Source organism: Canis lupus, chromosome 5 (genome assembly GCF_048164855.1).
Source record: "Canis lupus baileyi chromosome 5, mCanLup2.hap1, whole genome shotgun sequence".
Taxonomy (NCBI): domain Eukaryota; kingdom Metazoa; phylum Chordata; class Mammalia; order Carnivora; family Canidae; genus Canis; species Canis lupus.
The window spans coordinates 72,585,713-72,605,408 of NC_132842.1; the positions used below are offsets into that span (position 1 = coordinate 72,585,713).

The 19,696-nt window shown below is 43.5% G+C and overlaps 1 protein-coding gene across 6 annotated transcripts in view; it reads left to right on the forward strand.

Annotated features, from left to right (window-relative positions):
* TAF12 (TATA-box binding protein associated factor 12) overlaps positions 1-19,696 on the forward strand; it is a 52,660-nt gene that overhangs the window by 17,185 nt on the left and 15,779 nt on the right. For 5 of the 6 annotated variants that reach the window (XM_072827477.1, XM_072827471.1, XM_072827476.1 and 2 more), the window contains 4 exons: positions 808-885; positions 7,993-8,107; positions 13,672-13,760; positions 15,253-18,457. In XM_072827477.1, the coding sequence (XP_072683578.1) occupies positions 808-885; positions 7,993-8,107; positions 13,672-13,760; positions 15,253-15,288 (318 nt within the window). In that variant the 3' untranslated portion in view covers positions 15,289-18,457. The remainder of the gene's footprint in view (positions 1-807; positions 886-7,992; positions 8,108-13,671; positions 13,761-15,252; positions 18,458-19,696) is intronic. The other variant, XM_072827473.1, reaches the window with a different exon arrangement.

The window sequence follows — 19,696 nt, forward strand, 5'->3', positions numbered from 1 at the left end:
TAAATCAAAACATAGAATGAAGACTTGCACTAAGGGGTAATACTAGAATGGATAAATCTGACACATAATTAACAAATATTCATCTAAAAATTTTGTTCTTTATTTTCAAGATAATACATGCTTATCACAGAAACTTATACAGAAGAATAAAGAGCCCATAATTCTACTGCCAAGCCAAAATAACTATGATTAGCATTTTGACGTATATTGTTTAATGGCAAGTGTATGTGACATGACATTTCCTTTATGAAAGAGAGATCATAGTTGTACACACACAAATATTAGACAGAGATGAACAAATGTTCCCTGCCCTCAGGGAGCTTTCAGCCTATTGAGTCAGAAACAGGCAAGCTTATAAATATAGGCAGTGACAGAAGGGTGCACTGGATACAGTGGAGGCCAAGGAGTGATTCCTTTTACCTGGGTGGGCTAGGAAAAGCAGAAAGAAGGCACCATGGACTGAGCAGATAGGAGGAAGGATGGAAGAGCATGTCCAAAGGCAACAGAGGCACGGTACAAGTTGTGGTCAGAAAATTGCAAATAGAAGGTAAGGCACAGTGAGCAAAAGAGGCAGAAATAAACTGACAGATGTTGGCCTCTCTTGCACACTGCTCTTTCAGCCTTTCCCTGGGCTACTTCTGTCATGAGAGTATAGTCTTATAGCATTCTACTGGGTCAGCCACACTGTTAACTTCTGGAAAGTAGAAACTAAACCCAATACATAGACAGCATTTCTTCGTTAGAGGGTAACACGGTGTTCTGTTTCCTTAATACTTGGCTGAACAATCTTCTCCCAATTAACTGTAGGTATTGACCAAGAAGAAATTACAAGACTTAGTAAGAGAAGTGGATCCTAATGAGCAATTGGATGAAGATGTGGAGGAGGTAAGGTGGGGTTGGACACCCCATAGTCCATGTCCCTGAGAGCCAAAACAGGACAGTGATTAAGAGCACACACTTTACAGGCAGACAGATCTGAATTTGGATCTTGGATCTGCCGCTTCCCAACTTTGTAGCCGTGGACAAGTCACTTAAGCTTTCTGAGACTCTATTTACTTTTGTGTTGGTGGAGTATGGTACTATTTACCGATAGGGTTATCCTGAGAGTCCCATGGAATCACTGTAAAGCAGTCATCTAGGAGAATGCCTAGCACTTTATACCTAGCAGCTGCCGCTACTTTTGCTTGGCAAAAAGGATTTAGTTTGCTGCTCATAGGCATTCACTTTCAACAATTTTGGTTGTTTCTATAATATTCCTCCATATTTCTAAGTAATACGCTGAAACAGATACTCTTTGATTTCTGTCTACTGACTTCTGGTAGATGAGAATTTTGTTAAGCCACTCGCACATGTCCATCCATGCTTTCCTTTCCCTCATTTTTCCAATATAGTTTGATCTCAGCTTTTGGATAACTCAGAAATCAGTATTTAAATTATTCTGACCAAGTACATATTGTTCACCACTGAACCAAGTCCTGCTTTGTACTACATATAAAAGTTGATAATTGACTTTTTAAAATTTAAAGATATTATTTTTTTATTTTTAAATTTTTTATTAAAGATTTTTATTTAGGGCAGCCCCAGTGGCGCAGTGGTTTAGCGCCGCCTGCGGCCTGGGGTGTGATCCTGGAGACCTGGGATCGAGTCCCACATCGGGCTCCTTGCATGCTTCTCCCTCTGCCTGTGTCTCTGCCTTTCTCTCTCTCTCTCTCTCTCTGTGTCTCATGAATAAATAAATAAAATCTTTTAAAAAAATAAAGATTTTTATTTATTTGAGAGAGAGAAAAAAAAAGAGTGAGAGAACGCATGAGGGAGAGAGAGAGAGAGAGAGAGAAGCAGATTCCTCGCCAAGCAGGAAGCCCGATGCAGGGCTTGAGCCCAGGACCCTGGGATCGTGACCTGAGCCAAAGGCAGACTCTTAACCAACTGAACCACCCAGGAGTCCCATATTTTATTTTTTTAAGTAATCTCTGTACCCAATATGGGGCTCAAACTTACAACCCTGAGATCAAGAGTCGCACACTATACAGACTGAACTAGTCAGGCCACCCCCTTGATTGACTTATTTTTATTTAGTTTGTGCCATTTTTGTTCTCCTTTGCTATCAGCTCCAGTATACACCAGTATACACCTATCAACATTGTTTTCCAAATGGAAAAATAATCACAGATTTGGGTCCTCCCCTCCCTTAGATTTCACTCTCAGAAACCTCCAATGTTCTGGTCTGATTAATTTTAGGCCACTTGAACAAACCCCTCCTGCGTCTTCCTTTTGCTATTTTTTTTTCTCTTTGGCTCTCTTATTTCCTAGATCCCACATCCTCTTCTTTACTCCCTTTTTTTGTTAGAGCACTTTTTTGTTGTTGTTGTTGTTACTGCCTACAAAAGGATGGATGAGAGGCAAATGTTTGAAAATATCTACATTCTTACCTCACACTTAATTTTTAACTTGAATGGATTTAGAATTAGATTATGAAAGTATTTTTTTCCTTTCAATCATGAAGGCATAAACTCCATTGTTTTCAAAAATCTATTAAGAGATCATGCAGGGCGCCTGGCTGACTCACTCCATAGAGCATGTAACTCTTGACCTTAGGGTCATGAGTTCAGCAAGGAGCCTGCTTAAAAAAAGAAATCTTTTTTTAACTTTAAAAAAAAAAATATTCTGTTTATTTATTCATGAGAGACACAGAGAGAGAAGTAGAGACGGAGAGGGAGAAGAGTAGGCTTCTCGCAGAGAGCCCGATGTGGGACTCGATTCTGGGACCCAGATCACGCTCTGAGCCAAAGGCAGATAGGTGCTTAACTGCTGAGCCACCCAGGCACCCCAAAAGAAAGAAATCTTATGTTATTCTTTTTTTTTTAATTATTTATTTATTTATTCATGAAAGACACAGAGAGATAGAGGCAGAGACACAGGCAGAGGGAGAAGCAGGCCCCTCACAGGGAGCCTGATGCGGTACTCACTCGCTGGACCGTGGGATCACGCCCTGAGCTGCAGGCAGACGCTCAACCCTGAGCCATCCAGGCATCCTGAAATCTTATGTTATTCTGATTCTGATTTTTTTAGTCTTCCTTTTTTTTATTCTGAAATTTCATACGAGCCTTAGTATGTATCTTTTTTCATTTATTGTGCTGGGCTCCTGAATCCTTCTTTTACTTTGGGAATTTGAGTGCCTTATCTCCAGGATTTTTTTTTTTTTTCAGATTTTATTTATTTATTAGAGCACAAGCAGGGCGAGGGGCAGAGGGAGAGAGAGAAGTAGACTCCCCACTGAGCAGGGAGCCTGACATGGGGCTTGATGCCAGGACTCTGAGATTGTGACCCAAGCTGAAGGCAGAGGCTTAATTGAGCCACCTAGGCACCCATGTGATGATCTTATTTATTTTGGGGTTTAGAGTTTCTTTTTTTGTGTGTGGGTTTTTTTTTTTTTTTTTTTTTTTTTTTTGCCTTTGCTGAGGAATATGTAGTGACAGGGAAAAGAAATACAGGTTACAAAAACAGTATGACTTCATTTTTATTTTCATTTTTTAAAAAAGGTTTTATTTATTTATTCATGGGAGACATAGGCAGAGGGAGAAGCAGGCTCCATGCAGGGAGCCCGATGTGGGACTTGATCCCAGGACTCCGGGATCATGCCCTGGGCCAAAGGCAGGCGCTATACTGCTGAGCCACCCAGGGATCCCTATTTTCATTTTTTTACCAGAGGGAAAATATTTGCTCTCTTTGTGTGTATGTGTGGGGGTGGGGTGAGGGTGGGGGTGGGGTAGCAGTTTTATTGAAGTATAATTCATATACCATAAAATTCACTCATTTGAAATTACAGTTCAGTTGTTCTAAGTCTTTTCACTGAATTGTGCAACTCTCAACACAATCATTTTTAGAACATTTTCTTCACTCCTTAAGAAAACCTATACCTACCTGTTGGCAGTCACTCCCATTTTTTCCCAACCCCTACAGCCCCCCCCTTTTTTTTTAAGATTTATTTATTTATTTATGATAGGCAGAGAGAGAGAGAGAGAGAGAGAGAGAGAGGCAGGCAGAGACACAGGCAGAGGGAGAAGCAGGCTCCATGCTGGGAGCCCAATGTGAGACTCGATCCCAGGACTCCAGGATCGGGCCCTGGGCCAAAGGCAGGCACTAAACTGCTGAGCCACCCAGGGATCCCCCCCTACAGCCCTTAAGCAACTAACTGCTAATCTACTTTCTGTCTCTGTAGATTGGCCTACTCTGGACATTTCAGATAAATGGAGTCATATGATATGTGGTGTTTGTGACTGGCTTCGTTTATTTAGTATAATGTTTTTAAAGTTCATGTTGTAGCAGGTATGAGTACCTTATTTCTTTTTATGGCTGAATACTCTTCCATTGTTTTTTTTGTTTGTTTTTTAAAGATTTTATTTATTTATTCATGAGAGACACAGAGAGAGAGAGAGAGAGAGAGGCAGAGACACAGGCAGAGGGAGAAGCAGGCTCCAAGCAGGGAGCCCAACATGTGACTCGATCCAGGGTCTCCAGGATCATGACCTGGGCTGAAGGTGGCGTTAAACTGCTGGGCCACCCGGGGCTGCCCCAATACTCTTCCATTGTATGGACATATGTATTTTGTTTATCCCAGTCATCAGTTGATAGATTGTGCCCACCTTTTGGTTACTATGAATAATGTTGCATAAACATTCATGTGCAGATTTTATTTTTATTTTTTTAAAGATTTTATTTATTTGTTCATGAGAGGGCAGCCCCAGTGGCACAGCAGTTTAGCACCACCTGCAGCCCAGGGCATGATCCTGGAGACCCTGGATCGAGTCCCACGTCAGGCTCCCTGCATGGAGCCTGCTTCTCCTTCTGCCTGTGTCTCTGCCTCTCTCTCTCTCTGTCTCTATGAATAAATAAATAAAATCTTTAAAAAAAAATTTTTTTTTTATTCATGAGAGACATATATAGAGAGAAGCAGAGACACAGGCAGAAGGAGAAGCAGGCTCCATGCAGGGAGCCCAATGTGGGACTCAATCCTGGGACTCTGGGATCACACCCTGAGCCAAAGGCAGACGCTCAAACGCTGAGCCACCCAGGTGTCCCTCATGTGCAGGTTTTAAACAAATTTTTGTTTTTTCTTTTTTTTTTTCTATATTAATATATAGGCGTTTGTGTAGAAATACGTTTTCATTTTTCTTGGTAATATACTGCAGAGTGGAATCGTGGAGTCACGTGATAACTATGTTTTTATAAACTGTTTCTCAAAAATGCTGCATCCTTTTAGATTCCCACCAGTAGTGTGTGAGATTTCTATTTTCTTACATTAGTTTTTTGATAATTTCTTCTCTGCTTTTGCTCTTTCATTCTTTTTTTTTTTTTTTAAGATTTATTTACTTATTTGAGAGAGAGAGAGTGAGGGAGAGAATATCTAAGCAGACTCCCATTGAGCATGGAGCTTGAGGCAGAGCTTGATCTCCTGAGCCATGAAATCAAGACCTGAGCTGAATCCAAGAGTAGGATGCTTAACTGACTGAGCCACCCAGGCGCCCCATCTCTTTCTTCCGTAGTAACGGTTGTATATTGAATCTTCGGCATTAATTCTCAGGGATTTTTTTGTCTTTGCTCTCTTATTTTTCATTTCTTTAAAATTCTGAGTTCTACTTGATAGGAAGATTTCCCTTAGTTTATCTGTTAAACCTTTTTAAGTTTTTTTGTTTTGGGGGGGTTTGTTTGTGGGGTTTTTGGGAAAGATTTTATTTATTCACGAGAGACAGAGAGAGAGGCAGAGACAGAGGGAGAAGTAGGCTCCTCTCAGGGAGCTCCGTGCAGGACTCTATCCCCGTGCCAGGATCACGCTCTGAGCCGAAGGCAGATGCTCAACTGTTGAGCCACCCAGATGTCTGGGGGTTTTTTGACATAAAAATTTTAATTCCCATGAGGTTTTCTTATTGACTAATTGGTCTTTTTTTTTTTTTTTTTTTAAGATTCTGTTTTATAAGTAATCTCTACACCCAAAATGGGTCTTGAACTCACAACCCCAAGATCAAGAGTTGCACGCTGTATTGACTGACCCAGCCAGGTGCCCCTAATTGATCTTTTTTATCCCCAAGCCACTTTGTTCTTATTTTATGATTGTAATATCTTCTCTTACCCTTCTCTCTGAGGAATTAGATTTTTTGACATTTTCTTCTTTTCCCTGTATTATCTTAGTGTCCTCTGTGTCCGTTTTTTTCTCCTTTGGTTTATTTTCTTTTTAGTGTTGGAGATTTTCTTCACATGTTTGGTATTCTTGACTATCTGTTTTTAATGACTAAGCCACTAAAAAACTGATTCTCTACATGTTGGTATCTGTAAGTCTTTTCTCTGGAGTCATTTAGCATCTCCAGAGAAAAGTCCTCTAGGCTCCTATCTGGAGGGTTTATCTCTAGCTTCTGATATTCTGGGAGCAAGACAAGAGAGAAAGGCTGTGTCTGTCCCCTACCTCTGCTGTGTCTGGTTGTTCTAATCCAGAGCCATGCCTATTCAGTTCTCTAGAGAATAAACCTGTGTTCTAGGTCAGATGTGTGTGGGGAGGAGTAACTTGTTTGTTTTTGGAGAATGGGGGCATGGGGTCCAGTCTGTATATAGACCTATAATTTCCCAGTTTTTAGTTCCATGCCTCAGCCCAATTTTCCTTGATAGATGACATTTCCAGATCCTGGATCTTTTAGGGATGTCAGGGGGCAAATCAGTTCAATTCTCACTGGGGTCCCCTCTATGGGCACTTATGTTGTACCTTCTGTGTGCTAAGTCAGATCCCAATTTTCCTGTTACCTCTTTGGCAAAAATTTACTTTGAAAGTTTATTGGGATCAGGTGCCTGGATGGCTCAGTGGTTGAGGTCTGCCTTTGGCTCAGGGTATGATCCCGGAGTCCCAGGATTGAGTCCCACATTGGGCTCCCTGCAGGGAGCCTGCTTCTCCCTCTGCCTATGTCTCTGCCTCTCTGTGTGTCTCTCATGAATAAATTTTTTTAAAAAGTTTATTGGGATCTCTTAAGTTTTTCTCTCCTGTTCTTATTATCTTTGTGGATTTATATGTCTTTTTTTTTCCTTTACTGTTATTTTAGTGCATTTAGGGAAAGAGAGGAGGTTATTTTTGAAATTGGTCTGCCATGTTTAATCATAAATCTCTCCGTCGGGGGTACTTGGATGACTAGGTCAGTATAGCATGTGACTCTTGGTCTTGGGGTGGTGAATTCAAGCCCCATGTTGGGCATAGAGCTAACTTAAAAAAAAAAAAAAAAAAGCGAAAGGAAGGAAGGAATCTCTCCATTAGATGGCATCCATTTGATTTCATAGGAAGATGACAATGTGATAGTGGCCTAGCAAAATAAGGAATGTCTTCTGTGGTTTTAATTTTATTTTTGGTCAGTAGAGGAAGCCATGGGGATTGTATTAACTGATGAAAATTCCAGTTTTTTCACATAGATTTTTAGCTTCGCAATTCTGACTTTACTCTTCACATAGTCCAGGATAATTGATAATGAAGTAGAAAGAACCCAAGTTTTGGATATGGAACCTCGAAGTCAAATCGTGATTTCACTCTTTAACAGTTGCATGTCCATGAGTTAGCACCCTTCTGTAGAAGGAAGATAAAATCCATGCCCCATTTTTTCCCACAGGATTATTATAAGGACTTTAGAAACTAAGAGTGAGGAAGTATAATGATTCACTTTTGTTTTCCCACATAATTCTGAAGAAAACATGAGAGTGAGGGTGAGGGCTGGTTGAAGCCTCTAGGTAGAAAGTATGAGAGTCCTCAGAATGGTGTGAGTTGCAGTCTACCTGCTTAATGAGTTGATGTGTTTCTAGTGTTGTCCTCACTCCTCCTCATCCTCACCTTAGCCCAAATGCTGATTCCAGGCCTTCTAATAGAAAGCCTAACAAAATACGTGATTCAAGCAGACAGTTGTCTCAGCAACAGGAGCTTACTCTGCCAATGTCATGGTTACTCTCCCCCACTTTTGTCTTCCCCAGATGCTGCTGCAGATTGCTGATGATTTTATTGAGAGTGTGGTGACAGCAGCCTGCCAGCTTGCTCGGCATCGCAAGTCCAGCACCCTGGAGGTGAAAGATGTCCAGCTGCATCTAGGTATGGGGTCTTGTTTCTCCCTAAGGCATCCACACCCTTCCTCCTTCAGGACTACCAGGAAAGTGTAGTGAGAGGAACTTTCCTGTCAGGATTAGACTTTGGGGCTCTGGGGTAGATGTATTCATTCAGTAGTAGCATTACACAGAGAAGAGAAATCCATCGATGGTCTGGAGAATGAGCCTGTACGCATTGGGTTTGCCACTTTCTGTCTGTTATCACCTTGTCTTTCCTACTTACTTTCTCTTAGAGCCTCTTTCCTCATTTGTAAAGCAGAGATCATAATATCCTTATAGAGTGATAGTGAAAATTATGGGTTATGTTTTAGGTGACCAGCTTGGGGCCTGGCACAAAGTAAGAGTTTTGTAAATGTAGCTATTATGTCTCCACCATTTAAATAATGGTATTTCTTTCCTAGTTTTTAGCCTATTTATGCATTCCCCTTCCCCAAATTATAAGCATAATATACATATAATTAATTCAAGCTTGGGTTTTTCTGATAGATGCTTGTCTAACATTGATAACCATAACCACTTGGGAAATGAATAAGCTCCTCTCTGCATTGATTACAATGTGCTCAAAAGAAAGTGAACAATCTTGTGAGTACAAAGATAATCAGGTCAAAAAACAAAACAAAACAAAACCAAAGATAATCAGGTCAACTGAATGAGGCAGAAGATATTAAGAGATTCAGTATAGATCAGCTCATGAGTCATTACTGAAAGGCTTTCTTCCCAGTGTCAGGAAGATGTGGCTTGGGGAGGAGCTGGTAGTCTTGGTAGAATAACACATTTCTGGTTAGCATTGCTGCAGGCATTAGTAACAGATGACAGACATTCCAATTATCTATTATTAGGTAACAATCTTAAAACGGTAATAGTGGCTTAATACAGTAGCAATCGTTTATTCTGTTCATATGTCTGAGGGTTGACTGGCTTAGCTAGGCGGCTTTGCTGAGGGTCTCTCATATAATTAAAGACAAGTGGTAGCTGGGGCTGAGATTGTCTTGAAAGAAGATGTATTAGTCTCCTAGGGCTGCTGTAACAAAGTGCCACAAACTAGGTATCTTCAAACAACAAAATGTAGGGACGTCTGGGTGGCTCAGCCGTTGGACATCTGCCTTTGGCTTAGGGTGTGATTCTGTAGTCCTGGGATCCAGTCCCACGTCAGGCTTCCTGCATGGAGCCTGCTTCTCCCTCTGCCTGTGCCTCTTCCTCTCTTTCTGTGTGTCTTTCATGAATAATTAAATAACATCTTAAAAAAAAGTATTCTCTCACATTTCTAGAGGCCAAAAATCTAAAATCGAGTTATCAGCAGAACCATGATTTGTCCAATGCTTCTACAAAGAATCCTTCCTTTTCCTAGCTGCTGGAGGTGGCTAGCAGTCCTTGGCATTCTCTGTGTATAGCTGCATCACTCCATCTATGGCCTTCTCCCCTGTGTGTGTCCCTCTCACTGTCTCTTCTCCTCTTGTAGGATGCCAGCCATACTGGATTAAGGGCCCACCCTACACCCGTACAACTTTGTCTTAATTAATTGTATCTGCAATAACCTTATTTCCAGTATATTCTAAGGTACTGGGGGTTAGGACTTAAACATGTTTTTTTGAAGGACACAGTTCAACCCATAACAGTTTCATCATGTCCAAGTCTGATACCGGTGCTAGAAACTCTCAAAAATCTGGGACACCGGGGGCACCTGGGTGGTGCAGTATGTTAAGCATCTGATTCTTTGTTCCTGCTAAGGTTATGATCTCATGGTTGTGAGATCAAGCCCCAAGTCAGGCTCAATGAGGAGTCCACTTGGGATTCTCTCTCACTCTCCATTTCCTTCTGCCCCTCTCACTCATGCTCGCTCCTTTTCTCTTGCTCTCTCTCTCTCTCTAAAATAAGTAAACCCATAAAACAACAACAACAAACTTGGGACTCCAAAGGTCTCCCTCTCTTTGTAGTCTCTTGACTGTGCAGTCTGAGGAGACCTGGACTTCTTACCTAGTAGCCAAAGGCTCCCAAGATGAATGTCCCATAACCACCTGACAGAAATTACACAGCCTTTACTAACCCAGTATCTGAAGTCACACAGCATCATTCCTACTGAATTCCATTCTTTTTTTACCCCTAAAGATAGATAGATTGATTGATTGGTTGATTGGGAGGGGGCACAGAACCAGGGGGAGGGGCAGAGGAAGAAGGAGAGAAGCAGACTCTCCAGTGATTCAGGGCTCGATCTCACAACCCTGAGATCAGGTGACCCCTGAATTCTGTTCTTTGAGGCTATCAAAAAGATTTGTCCAGATTCAAGGGGAGGGAACACAAGCTCCACTTCATGATGGGAGGCACGTAAAGGAATTTGCAGGCAGACATGTTTTAAAACCATCACAATGCAAATTGACAGAGACAGAAAGTAGAATGGTGGCAACAACGGGTTGCAGGAGGGGAAATGGGGGCTTATTTAATGTGTACAGAGTTTCAGTTTAAGATGATGAAAGCACTTTGGAGGTGGATAGTGGTAGTAATGGTTGCACAACAATGTGAATATGCAGAATGCCACTAAACTGTATACTTGAAAATGGTTAAAATGGTAAATTTTATGTATATTTTGCCATAAAAATCCCACATACAACAGATTATATTACTTTGAGAGTTTAGCATTCCTATTTTTAAAATTTTTTGTATTTTAATTATTGAAAATAAAATTGGAATGTTGTTTGTTCTTTAAGGATGAGAAGTACTTACCACAGTGACAAGAATACTCACAAATCTGCATGGCCAGAGGAGCTTCTGTAGCAGGCCTAATAGAGACTGAATCATAATCAGAAGATTGCTTAGTGGGGCATGGGATTGTAATGTGGGGAATTAGGGAACCACCTAGATCTGCTGAACACCCCCCCCCCCCAACAAAGATAGGCTTGCCGGTGGGGCTGTAAATTCTGGACACCACCTCTCTCGTAACAGACTGGGATGGGTACAACCGGGTTTGCTTCTAACCGGATTTCCTATGCTTGTGTAACTAACTAATATTCCCTTCTGATGTACAGTCTTAAGAAGTTTAGAAGTTCAATGACATAATGTACATAGAATGCTTTGTATAATGCTGCTATATGCCACACATTTTACTATACCTTTTAATCACTAAATGATTGTTATTGCTATTACATTAATATTACATAAAATATAAATGCATACATATTTAAATATTTTGCCACACACACATAATGTGTGTACATTCTTGCCTGGTAGCTACTTTTTTATTTTTTTAAGATTTAAATGTTTTTGATTTATCTTTTTTTTTTTAAAGATTTATATATATATATTTAAATTTTTTTAAAGATTTTATTTATTCATGAGAGAGACAGAGAGAAAGAGAGGCAGAGACACAGGCAGAGGGAGGAGCAGGCTCCATGCAGGAAACCCAATGTGGGACTCAATCCCAGGACTCCAGGATCACACGCTGGGCCAAAGGCAGGCACTAAACCGCTGAGCCACCCAGGGATCCCCTTATTTTAATTTTTTAAAAAATATTTTATTTATTTTGGAGAGAGAATGAATGGGGAGAGGAAGAAGGAAAGAGAATCTCAAGCAGACTTGCACTGAGTGAGGAGCTGGATGCAGACTTGATTCCACAACCCTGAGATCATGACCTGAGCTGAAACCAGGAATTGGATGCCTAACCACCTGAGCTACCCAGGCACCTGGATTTATTTGTGGGAGAAAAAGTCTTAAGCACTGAGTGTAGAACCCAAAGTGGGGCTCAGTCCCACGACCTCAAGATCATGACCTGAGCTAAAACCAAGAGTCAGTCACTCAACCGACTGTGACATTCAGGTTCCCCTAAGATTTTATATATTTTTTTAATTATTATTATTATTTTTTATGATAGTCACACAGAGAGAGAGAGAGAGGCAGAGACACAGGCAGAGGGAGAAGCAGGCTCCATGCACCGGGAGCCCCATGTGGGATTCAATCCTGGGTCTCCAAGATCGCACCCTGGGCCAAAGGCAGGCGCCAAACCACTGCGCCACCCAGGGATCCCCAAGATTTTATATTTTTATGGAATCTCTATACCCAATGTGGAGCTCAGACTCACAACCCTGAGATGGAGTCACATGCTCCACCAACTTAGCCAGCCAGGCACCCTTCTACTCTCTTCCTTTAAAGAGACTTTGCAGATCCATATCCTGACCCACTGAGTGTTGATTGTAATTTAATTCTCAAAGAATATCTCAGTGTCACTGTCTTTTTTTTTTCTTTATTAGAGAGAGAGTGCACACACAAGCAGGGGAAGTGGCAGAGGGAAAGGGAGAAGCGTGCTCCCTGTCTAGCAGGGAACCCAATTGGGAGGTCAACCCTGTGATCATGACCTGAGTTGAAGGCAGACGATTAACTGACTGAACCACCCAGGCACCCCTTTCAGTGTCACTTTCAAGTACTGACAACAGATGATATTAGCAGAAAGCTTCAGACATTTTTATTTTCAAGAAATATTTGAGGAGAGCTGTATGTAAAATTATTCTAGAACCAAACATGAATCACTCATTCACCCAATAGTTACTGTACATTAGACACAAAGTATTACCGTAAAACCACTAATATTCAATTCGATTTAAGTAAGTGCTGTGCCTGGGGCAAAACAGATTTGCAAAGCAAATTTTTCAGTGCTTTTGGGGAGTATGATAAAGTAGACTTAATCCCTAAATAATCTTGCATAAGTCTAATTTTTATATTGGGTATACTTAAAGTGCAGCACACTTAGTAGCTATGCCAATTACTGACATAGTCAAGTAAATAAAAATCTCTGCCCTCTTGGGACTTCTGGTGGCACTCTGACAAGGATGATCATATCCAGTGGCACCAGGACACAGGGCTGTGGCATGGACATACCTATGTCTATATCCATATCTCCGTGAATATATCCCAGGCTCTGAGATTGCCTTATGCCCTTGAATGCCCTCAACCCTCCTGTGAGGCTGTTATTACAGTTGTTACTACCATGTAAAAGATAAAGAAACTGAGAAACTGAGACCTGGCACCATCCAGCTCCACAGTGAAACAGCAAAGTTGGGACTCAGCTCTTAAATCCCGAATGCTAGGAATGCCTTTCTGCTCCTCATCTTCCTTTGGGTTTGAGAGAATTGACTTTGAACATAGGAGTAAGGCAACTGAAGGGGAGTCTGGCTGATTCAGGTAGAGTATGTGACTCTTGATCTTGGTGTCATGAGTTCAAGCCCCACGTTGGGCGTGGAGCCTACTTTAAAAAAAAAAAAAAAAAAAGAGGAACAAAGGACTTTCCTCTTTTGTGGAGCTGCATGGAAACCATAGGGCCCAGCGCTTAGAGCCTAGACTATTCCTTTGACTTTGCAAGAAGGTCGAATGATGTCATTTAAAACCTTGGAGGCACCACATGTGATTCACCCATTTGTATTCCACAGAACCCGTCTGCAGGGCTACTGTTAATTACTGTAGTTGGTCACTCATATTAGTCCTCCCTGACCCTTGTCTGAGGGTCACACTGCACCTGGATACTGTCTTCCCTGGTCTCTCATCTCTGTGCTGGCCTCTTCCTTGCAGAACGCCAGTGGAACATGTGGATCCCAGGATTTGGCTCTGAAGAAATCCGACCCTACAAAAAGGCTTGCACCACAGAGGCCCACAAACAGGTGAGGAGTTGTCAGAACCGCAGGGCAGCCCCAGCTGATCCCTTGAGCTGTGTCTCTGAGAGAGTGCACATAGCTCCTGTCCCTGCAGTTGTCATATCCTCCACACAGTAAGCTCCGCTCCCTGGACCAAAGATCAGAGAGGGCAAGAGGCAGTAGGACTCCATGGGAAGAGCAGTCAGTTATTTCTCTGGTACTCTGCTGTTCCTACATGAGGTCTCACTCAGGTTTTTTTCTCAACCCTGATGGATGTCACTTAAAGCTGTTGATTGTAGGTTCTTCTAATATGGCCAGAACTTGCCCCTTCTACATCTTGTCCCTAATGAAATCTTCCTGCATTATGGCTGATTTGAATGTTGTAAGTGGCCCTCTGACAATAGGGCAGTTTAAAGGAAGGAGAGCTATGCCGTCCTTGTGCTGGAGGGTAGCAGCTAAACTGCTGTGCCAGGCATTTTAGCCTCTGTCCCTCTGACTACAGACCTAACGGGTCAGTAAGAGAACCTAACTCCACTTCTGCTGTGGAACAGGTTGCCCCTGCCATTGGTCAGTCTGATGGCAAAGATGACTTCCTTTTGATAAAGTCTTATTTTAACTGGCTGCTCTGATTTGAAAAATGAGCTATTTTTCCAAGTGTGATGGGCACATTTGGGTGGTTCTGGCTGAGTGTCTCTTGCTTGTCCATAGCCTGGGATCTCTGGAGTGTGTATGTTTACAAACCTCACAGAGGAAGCCCTACAGGAAAGCCACCAATAGCCTGAATCAAAGGGGACCACAGTATTCTTCAGAAGGGAGTCCCTCCAGACAACGGATGGCTCTGTTTTCCAATTATCCACTTTGCAGCTCTATCTATGTATCTATTTATCTATCTCTCTATCTCTGTCTCAGCAAGTATCATAATATTAGGACAAGCTCTTGGTCAAAAGAGTATAAGCAGAACAGTCAAAAGAGTATAGCAGAGCAAATTAGTAATTTGGCCAGTAGCTGGTATTAGTAAAATTTGAAACCCATGACCTGAATATTTTCCTGATGGGTCGTGGTGGAAATTGTCAGTGTACATTTCCTTCATTGTAGGTCACCAAGTGTGAAATATCAGCTCTCTTTATGTGTGGCAGCAGGTTTGAAACAGACCCCTTCCCTGTTTTCTTCATCCTCAGAGAGATTAGGGTGGGGGAGCCTAGAAAACATGTTTTGATGGCCTGTCCCTAAGTCCCCAAAAGGCAAGAATTGTCATCTTCTGTTTTTAACTTTTTTGCTATCCTGCTAACCTATGGCACAATTTGGGTCTTTTGGTCAACAAAATGGATCTCCTGGCCTGTCTAAACATCCCTTGGGGCCCTGAAGACTGTTCTCAGGCTCAGAGGAGCCTGCCGGGCTTCTCTGTGCATGTGGGTTCCTGAGAGCTCCAGTCTGTGGTATAGACCGCACCCTACATGGGTGACTAGGTGCAAGTTCCTGACTCTAAGCTATGTAATTGGTTATTTTGCTCTCCTTTCAGAGAATGGCATTGATCCGGAAAACAACCAAGAAATAACACACGGAAAGGTCAGGGGATGGACAACAGTGTATTTGGAGATACTTGAGCTGAGACCTCAGCCATCTCATCCTTGGATTTTTTTTTTAATGCTTTACAGAGAAGCATATATTTTTTATTAACAGTGCAGCAATATCTATAATGACTGAGAGGATCTGCCAAAAGAATAAAGCCTCCTACCCCAACTTCCAGTCCCTTTTCCCTGACGTCTCAAAGAAGAGCAATGTATCTTCCAGAGAAGATTTTATTTGTGGTTTATTATATAAGTGATTGAATATTGGACGAAGCATTATGGTCTTGTTTGGTGAGACAGTATTAGCAGGATTTGTAGAGGTTTGTGTTTCCTTCTCCCTTCCCCTTTTCCCTGTACTTTGTAATGTCAGTGTTTATATGAATATGACTTTCATTTGCTTTTCCAGAATAAAGAAGTTATTAATCGAAAGACAGGGTACATGGCTTCCAGCCTTTGAAAGGCCAGAGGGAGTTGAGGACAAGCAAGGCTGGATGTAGCTCTGTCAGCAGGTGGCAGCACCATTACTCATTTCTGTGAGGCCGAAAACCCAGGAATTTTTCTATTTTACTCCAAAGAAGGCCACACCATCAGTAGGAGTTTGAGTCTGGTCTCTCTGCCATAAGAATGGGGCAGAGTGACCTGTCCTCGTGAACGCCAAGCTGAAGAGGCATCCTGGTTTTGGCAAAGCCTTTTCTGACCCTCTCTTCTGGATCTCCTGGCATTCATCGTTGGTCCTAAGAAAGGACGGCAGTGACCTGGGGAAGAGCCAAGCCAGTCTGCGCAGGTGCATTGTCTGTTCTAGTTGCTGATACCCCTGATCTTGGTATTTTCACCATCCTGCAGAGGAAGCCAGGCCCCTAAGGCCTCCTGACCTTCTGTAACACCCGGCATCATCCTGTCCTGAGCCCAGCATAGCCCTTGTGAATTGTCAGGGTTCCTTGGGCTTCAGAGGGCATGGCTGTTTTATCCAGGGGTTACCAGCACGGGCACATCCTCCTTGCCCTGCTTTTCACTCCCTCCCACTCAGAATTTGACCCCAGAACCCCTCTCTTCAAGCCCGGTAGATCTCTTGAGGCTGTGCTGATGGTCCTGTTGCTCTTGGTCACGGTCTCAACATAGCATGCAGAGAGGCAGCCAGCTTCTCCCCTTCCTCCAGCATCACCTGTTGCCCAGGCACCAGGTCTCTTTTGTGGCCTCCAACCGGGAAGTGGATGTTGAAGGGTTTCACTTTTTCCTGAACCTCCCAGTGCCACTGAGTGACTCTCTCAAAGGATGTTCTGTTGGTGATCTCAAACAGCAAAAGGCCTCCTGCTGTGTTCCCAGATCAGGAGCAAGTCACTGATCTTGACAGCCAAGAAGGAATCAAGAGTTAGTTTTGAATCCTCCATTGAGGACAGAAAGGGACAAAGGAATTGGGGCAATTTAATGAAGAGAGCTGGGGTAGAGCCCAAAGTTCTCAATTCTTGATCAGCTGTGTGACAGGTAAGTGACTTCATCTATCATGAGTTGTCCTACTTGTATGTAGAGAGGCTTATGCATTCAGCAAATATTTATAAGCTGGGCCTGGGCTTGGGCCTGTGCTGGGCAATGGGCTACACTGATGAATAAAAGCACAGGGAGCAGTCCTGCGATAGGGTGAGTGTAAAACTGGACTTGCCTGGGGCGCTTGGGGGGCTCAGTCAATTAAACATCTGATTTGATTTTTGGCTCAGCTTGTGATCTCAGGCTCCTGGGATAGACCCTGCATGGGGCTTGGGCTCAGCATGAAGTCCGCTTGAGATTTTTCTTTTCCTCTGTCCTGTGTGCTTTCTCTTTCTCTCTCTGGAATAAATAGATACATCTTAAAAACAAAAACAAAGCAAAAAACCTGCCTCTGTGTGCCAGGGTGGCTCGTCATTTAGGTGTCTGCCTTCATCTCAGGTCATGATCTCGAAGTTCCAGGATCAACCTCTGAATCAGGCTCCCTGCTCAGCGGGGAGTCAGCTTCTCCCTCTGTGCCTCCCTCCGTTCCTGCACTCTCTCTGTCTCTCTTGCTCACTCGCTCTCAAATAAATAAAATCTTTAAAAGCAAAAACAAAAGAACCTACCTCTGTGCCTAGGGCTACAAAGGAGAGGTCGACAGGGTGAGAGAGGGAGTCTGACCAGCTGAGTTGAGTGACTCAGGTGAAGGCGTGGAGATCTCTGAGGGAGAGAGACCTGCCTGGAAGCCATCTCAAGCAGTGCTGTGAGGTGGATCAGGTCATGCAGGGCCTTGCAGGCCCCAGCAAGAGTGGGCTTTACCCAGAAGGTAGCGGGAGCAACTGCAGGCCCTTAATCAGATTTGTGTGTGGAGAAAAGGTCACTCTGGCCAGGCAGTGGAGAACGAATAGCTGGGAGGGGAAGAAGACAAGTGTGGAAGCGACAGATCCTTTAGAAGGCTGCTGCCTGATAGAGGTGGTGGTAGTGAAGTGGAGGGCAGGGGAAATCTGAAAGATGGTTGTGTGGTTCATGATCTTTGGTGGCTGTGTGTAGGGATACAGGACAGGGCATCACCATGTGATCTGTAAGGCCTCCTCTGACTTGGTGTGACCATCCCTGCTGCAGCTCAGCCCCACCCTGGGCACGAGGCTAAGTAACCACACCCACTTGACTGAGTCCCAGAGCCCAGCATGATGTGGAAGATAGGGCATTAGGGCCAATGGACTCCTGTGCTCCAGTGTCCTTGCAGAGGGTCCTTGTAGAATGCCTCCAGGTGCCATGTGCTCTGCTAAACACCTTCCATGGATAATCACATTGTGTTTTTCCCACAAGTCTGAAATAAGAATGTGCTTGGTATATGTCACTCACTTTAATTGTAGTATCATGTAATCCCAGGTTTCTGGGTGGAGGGTGGGGGCAAGACTTAAGGAGTTTAAGGAACTTACTCAGGTCACACAGCTTGCTTCAGTGCCAAGGCTTTAGCCAAGTCCATCTGACTCCGGAGCCTGCACTCTTAACTCTGCCTTAACTCCCCCTTAGTCCTATGGAGACAAAATGGGGGTGACCGAGAACAGCATATGCAAAGAACCAGAGGCGTAAAGGTCAGTGCATCAAGATGGCTCAAGCACAAGGTCTAACACTGGGAGAGGACGGCCAGAGATGAACAGGAAGTAAGCTCAAGAGGCGAGCAGCTTGCAGGTATAGTGGCAAGGTCCAGCACCCGGGCTTCAGAGGCTTGCATGTGCATGTGTGTGTGTGTGTGTGTGGTGTGTGTGCAGTGTGTCTGTCCGTCTTGCAGGGGTGGGTGTAGTGTAGGCAGCCCAGCAGACTGGCTTTGGGCTTCCCATCCCTCTTCTGCCTGAGTAATACCTTTTATTTTTTTTTTAAGATTTTATTTATTTATTCATGAGAGACACAGACATAGGCAGAGGGAGAAGCAGGCTCCCTGTGGAGAGTCTGACGAGGGACTCGATCCCAGGACTCTGAGGTCACGACCTGAGCCAAAGGTCAGGTCAGTGAGCCACCCAGGTCACAACCTGAGCCAAAGGCTCAACCAGTGAGCCACCCAGGCATCCCTTTTTTTTTTTTTTTTTCTTTTTTTAAAGATTTATTTATTTCTTTATTTGAGAGAGAGGAGAGAGTGAGGGCAGGGAGCAGAAGGAGAGAGAGGAAACTCAGTATAGAGCCCAGTGCGGGATTTGATCTCTGAGATCATGACCTGAGCCGAAATCAAGAGTCAGACACTCAACTGACTGAGCCACCCAGGTGACCCTGAGCAATACCTTTCATAATTGTTGGACATTTTAGGCCGAATAGAAAGACTCCCATCTGATAAAAGGATTCTGATGCTAAAAACAGGCATATAAACAGGTTGAAAACCATGCAGGTGCTAGGGACCGGTGGGGTTTTTGGTGGAGGACTAATGTCATTGTGTTGACATGTTAAAAGCCTTGCTCTGGCTGCCAGTGTAGAGAATGGAGTAGGAAGCAGGTGGGAGAGGGACCAGCCAGGAAGTTGCTGGAGTTATTTTGGGCTAGGAGTAAAAGAATATGGCGTGCGAGGTTTTCCTGAGAAAGTATTAACCAAAAGATAGAGGTAGAGGCTGGTTGCAACAACACAGGTGAGTTTTGAGGATACAGAAGTTGCCATTGGGACCAGAAAGCCATCCTGGAAAGTCCCCTGTACCTGCATGAGGTGAAGCGGGAAGGAGGCAGCTGAACTGGACCGAAGCCTTACAATTGCCTGTAGTTAGGAAAGAAATTAGGCCCTGGTGTCACCCACTGCAGCCCCGCATTTTATAGGTAAAAACATGAAGGTCTGGAGAGGTCATTATGACCTGTCTGAGGTCCCTGAGCAGGCCCCAACCCAGACCTATGCTCTTGGTCCGTTGTCCATCCTTCTCATGGGAGCCCTGGCCTTGAAACGCTACTGTCTAGT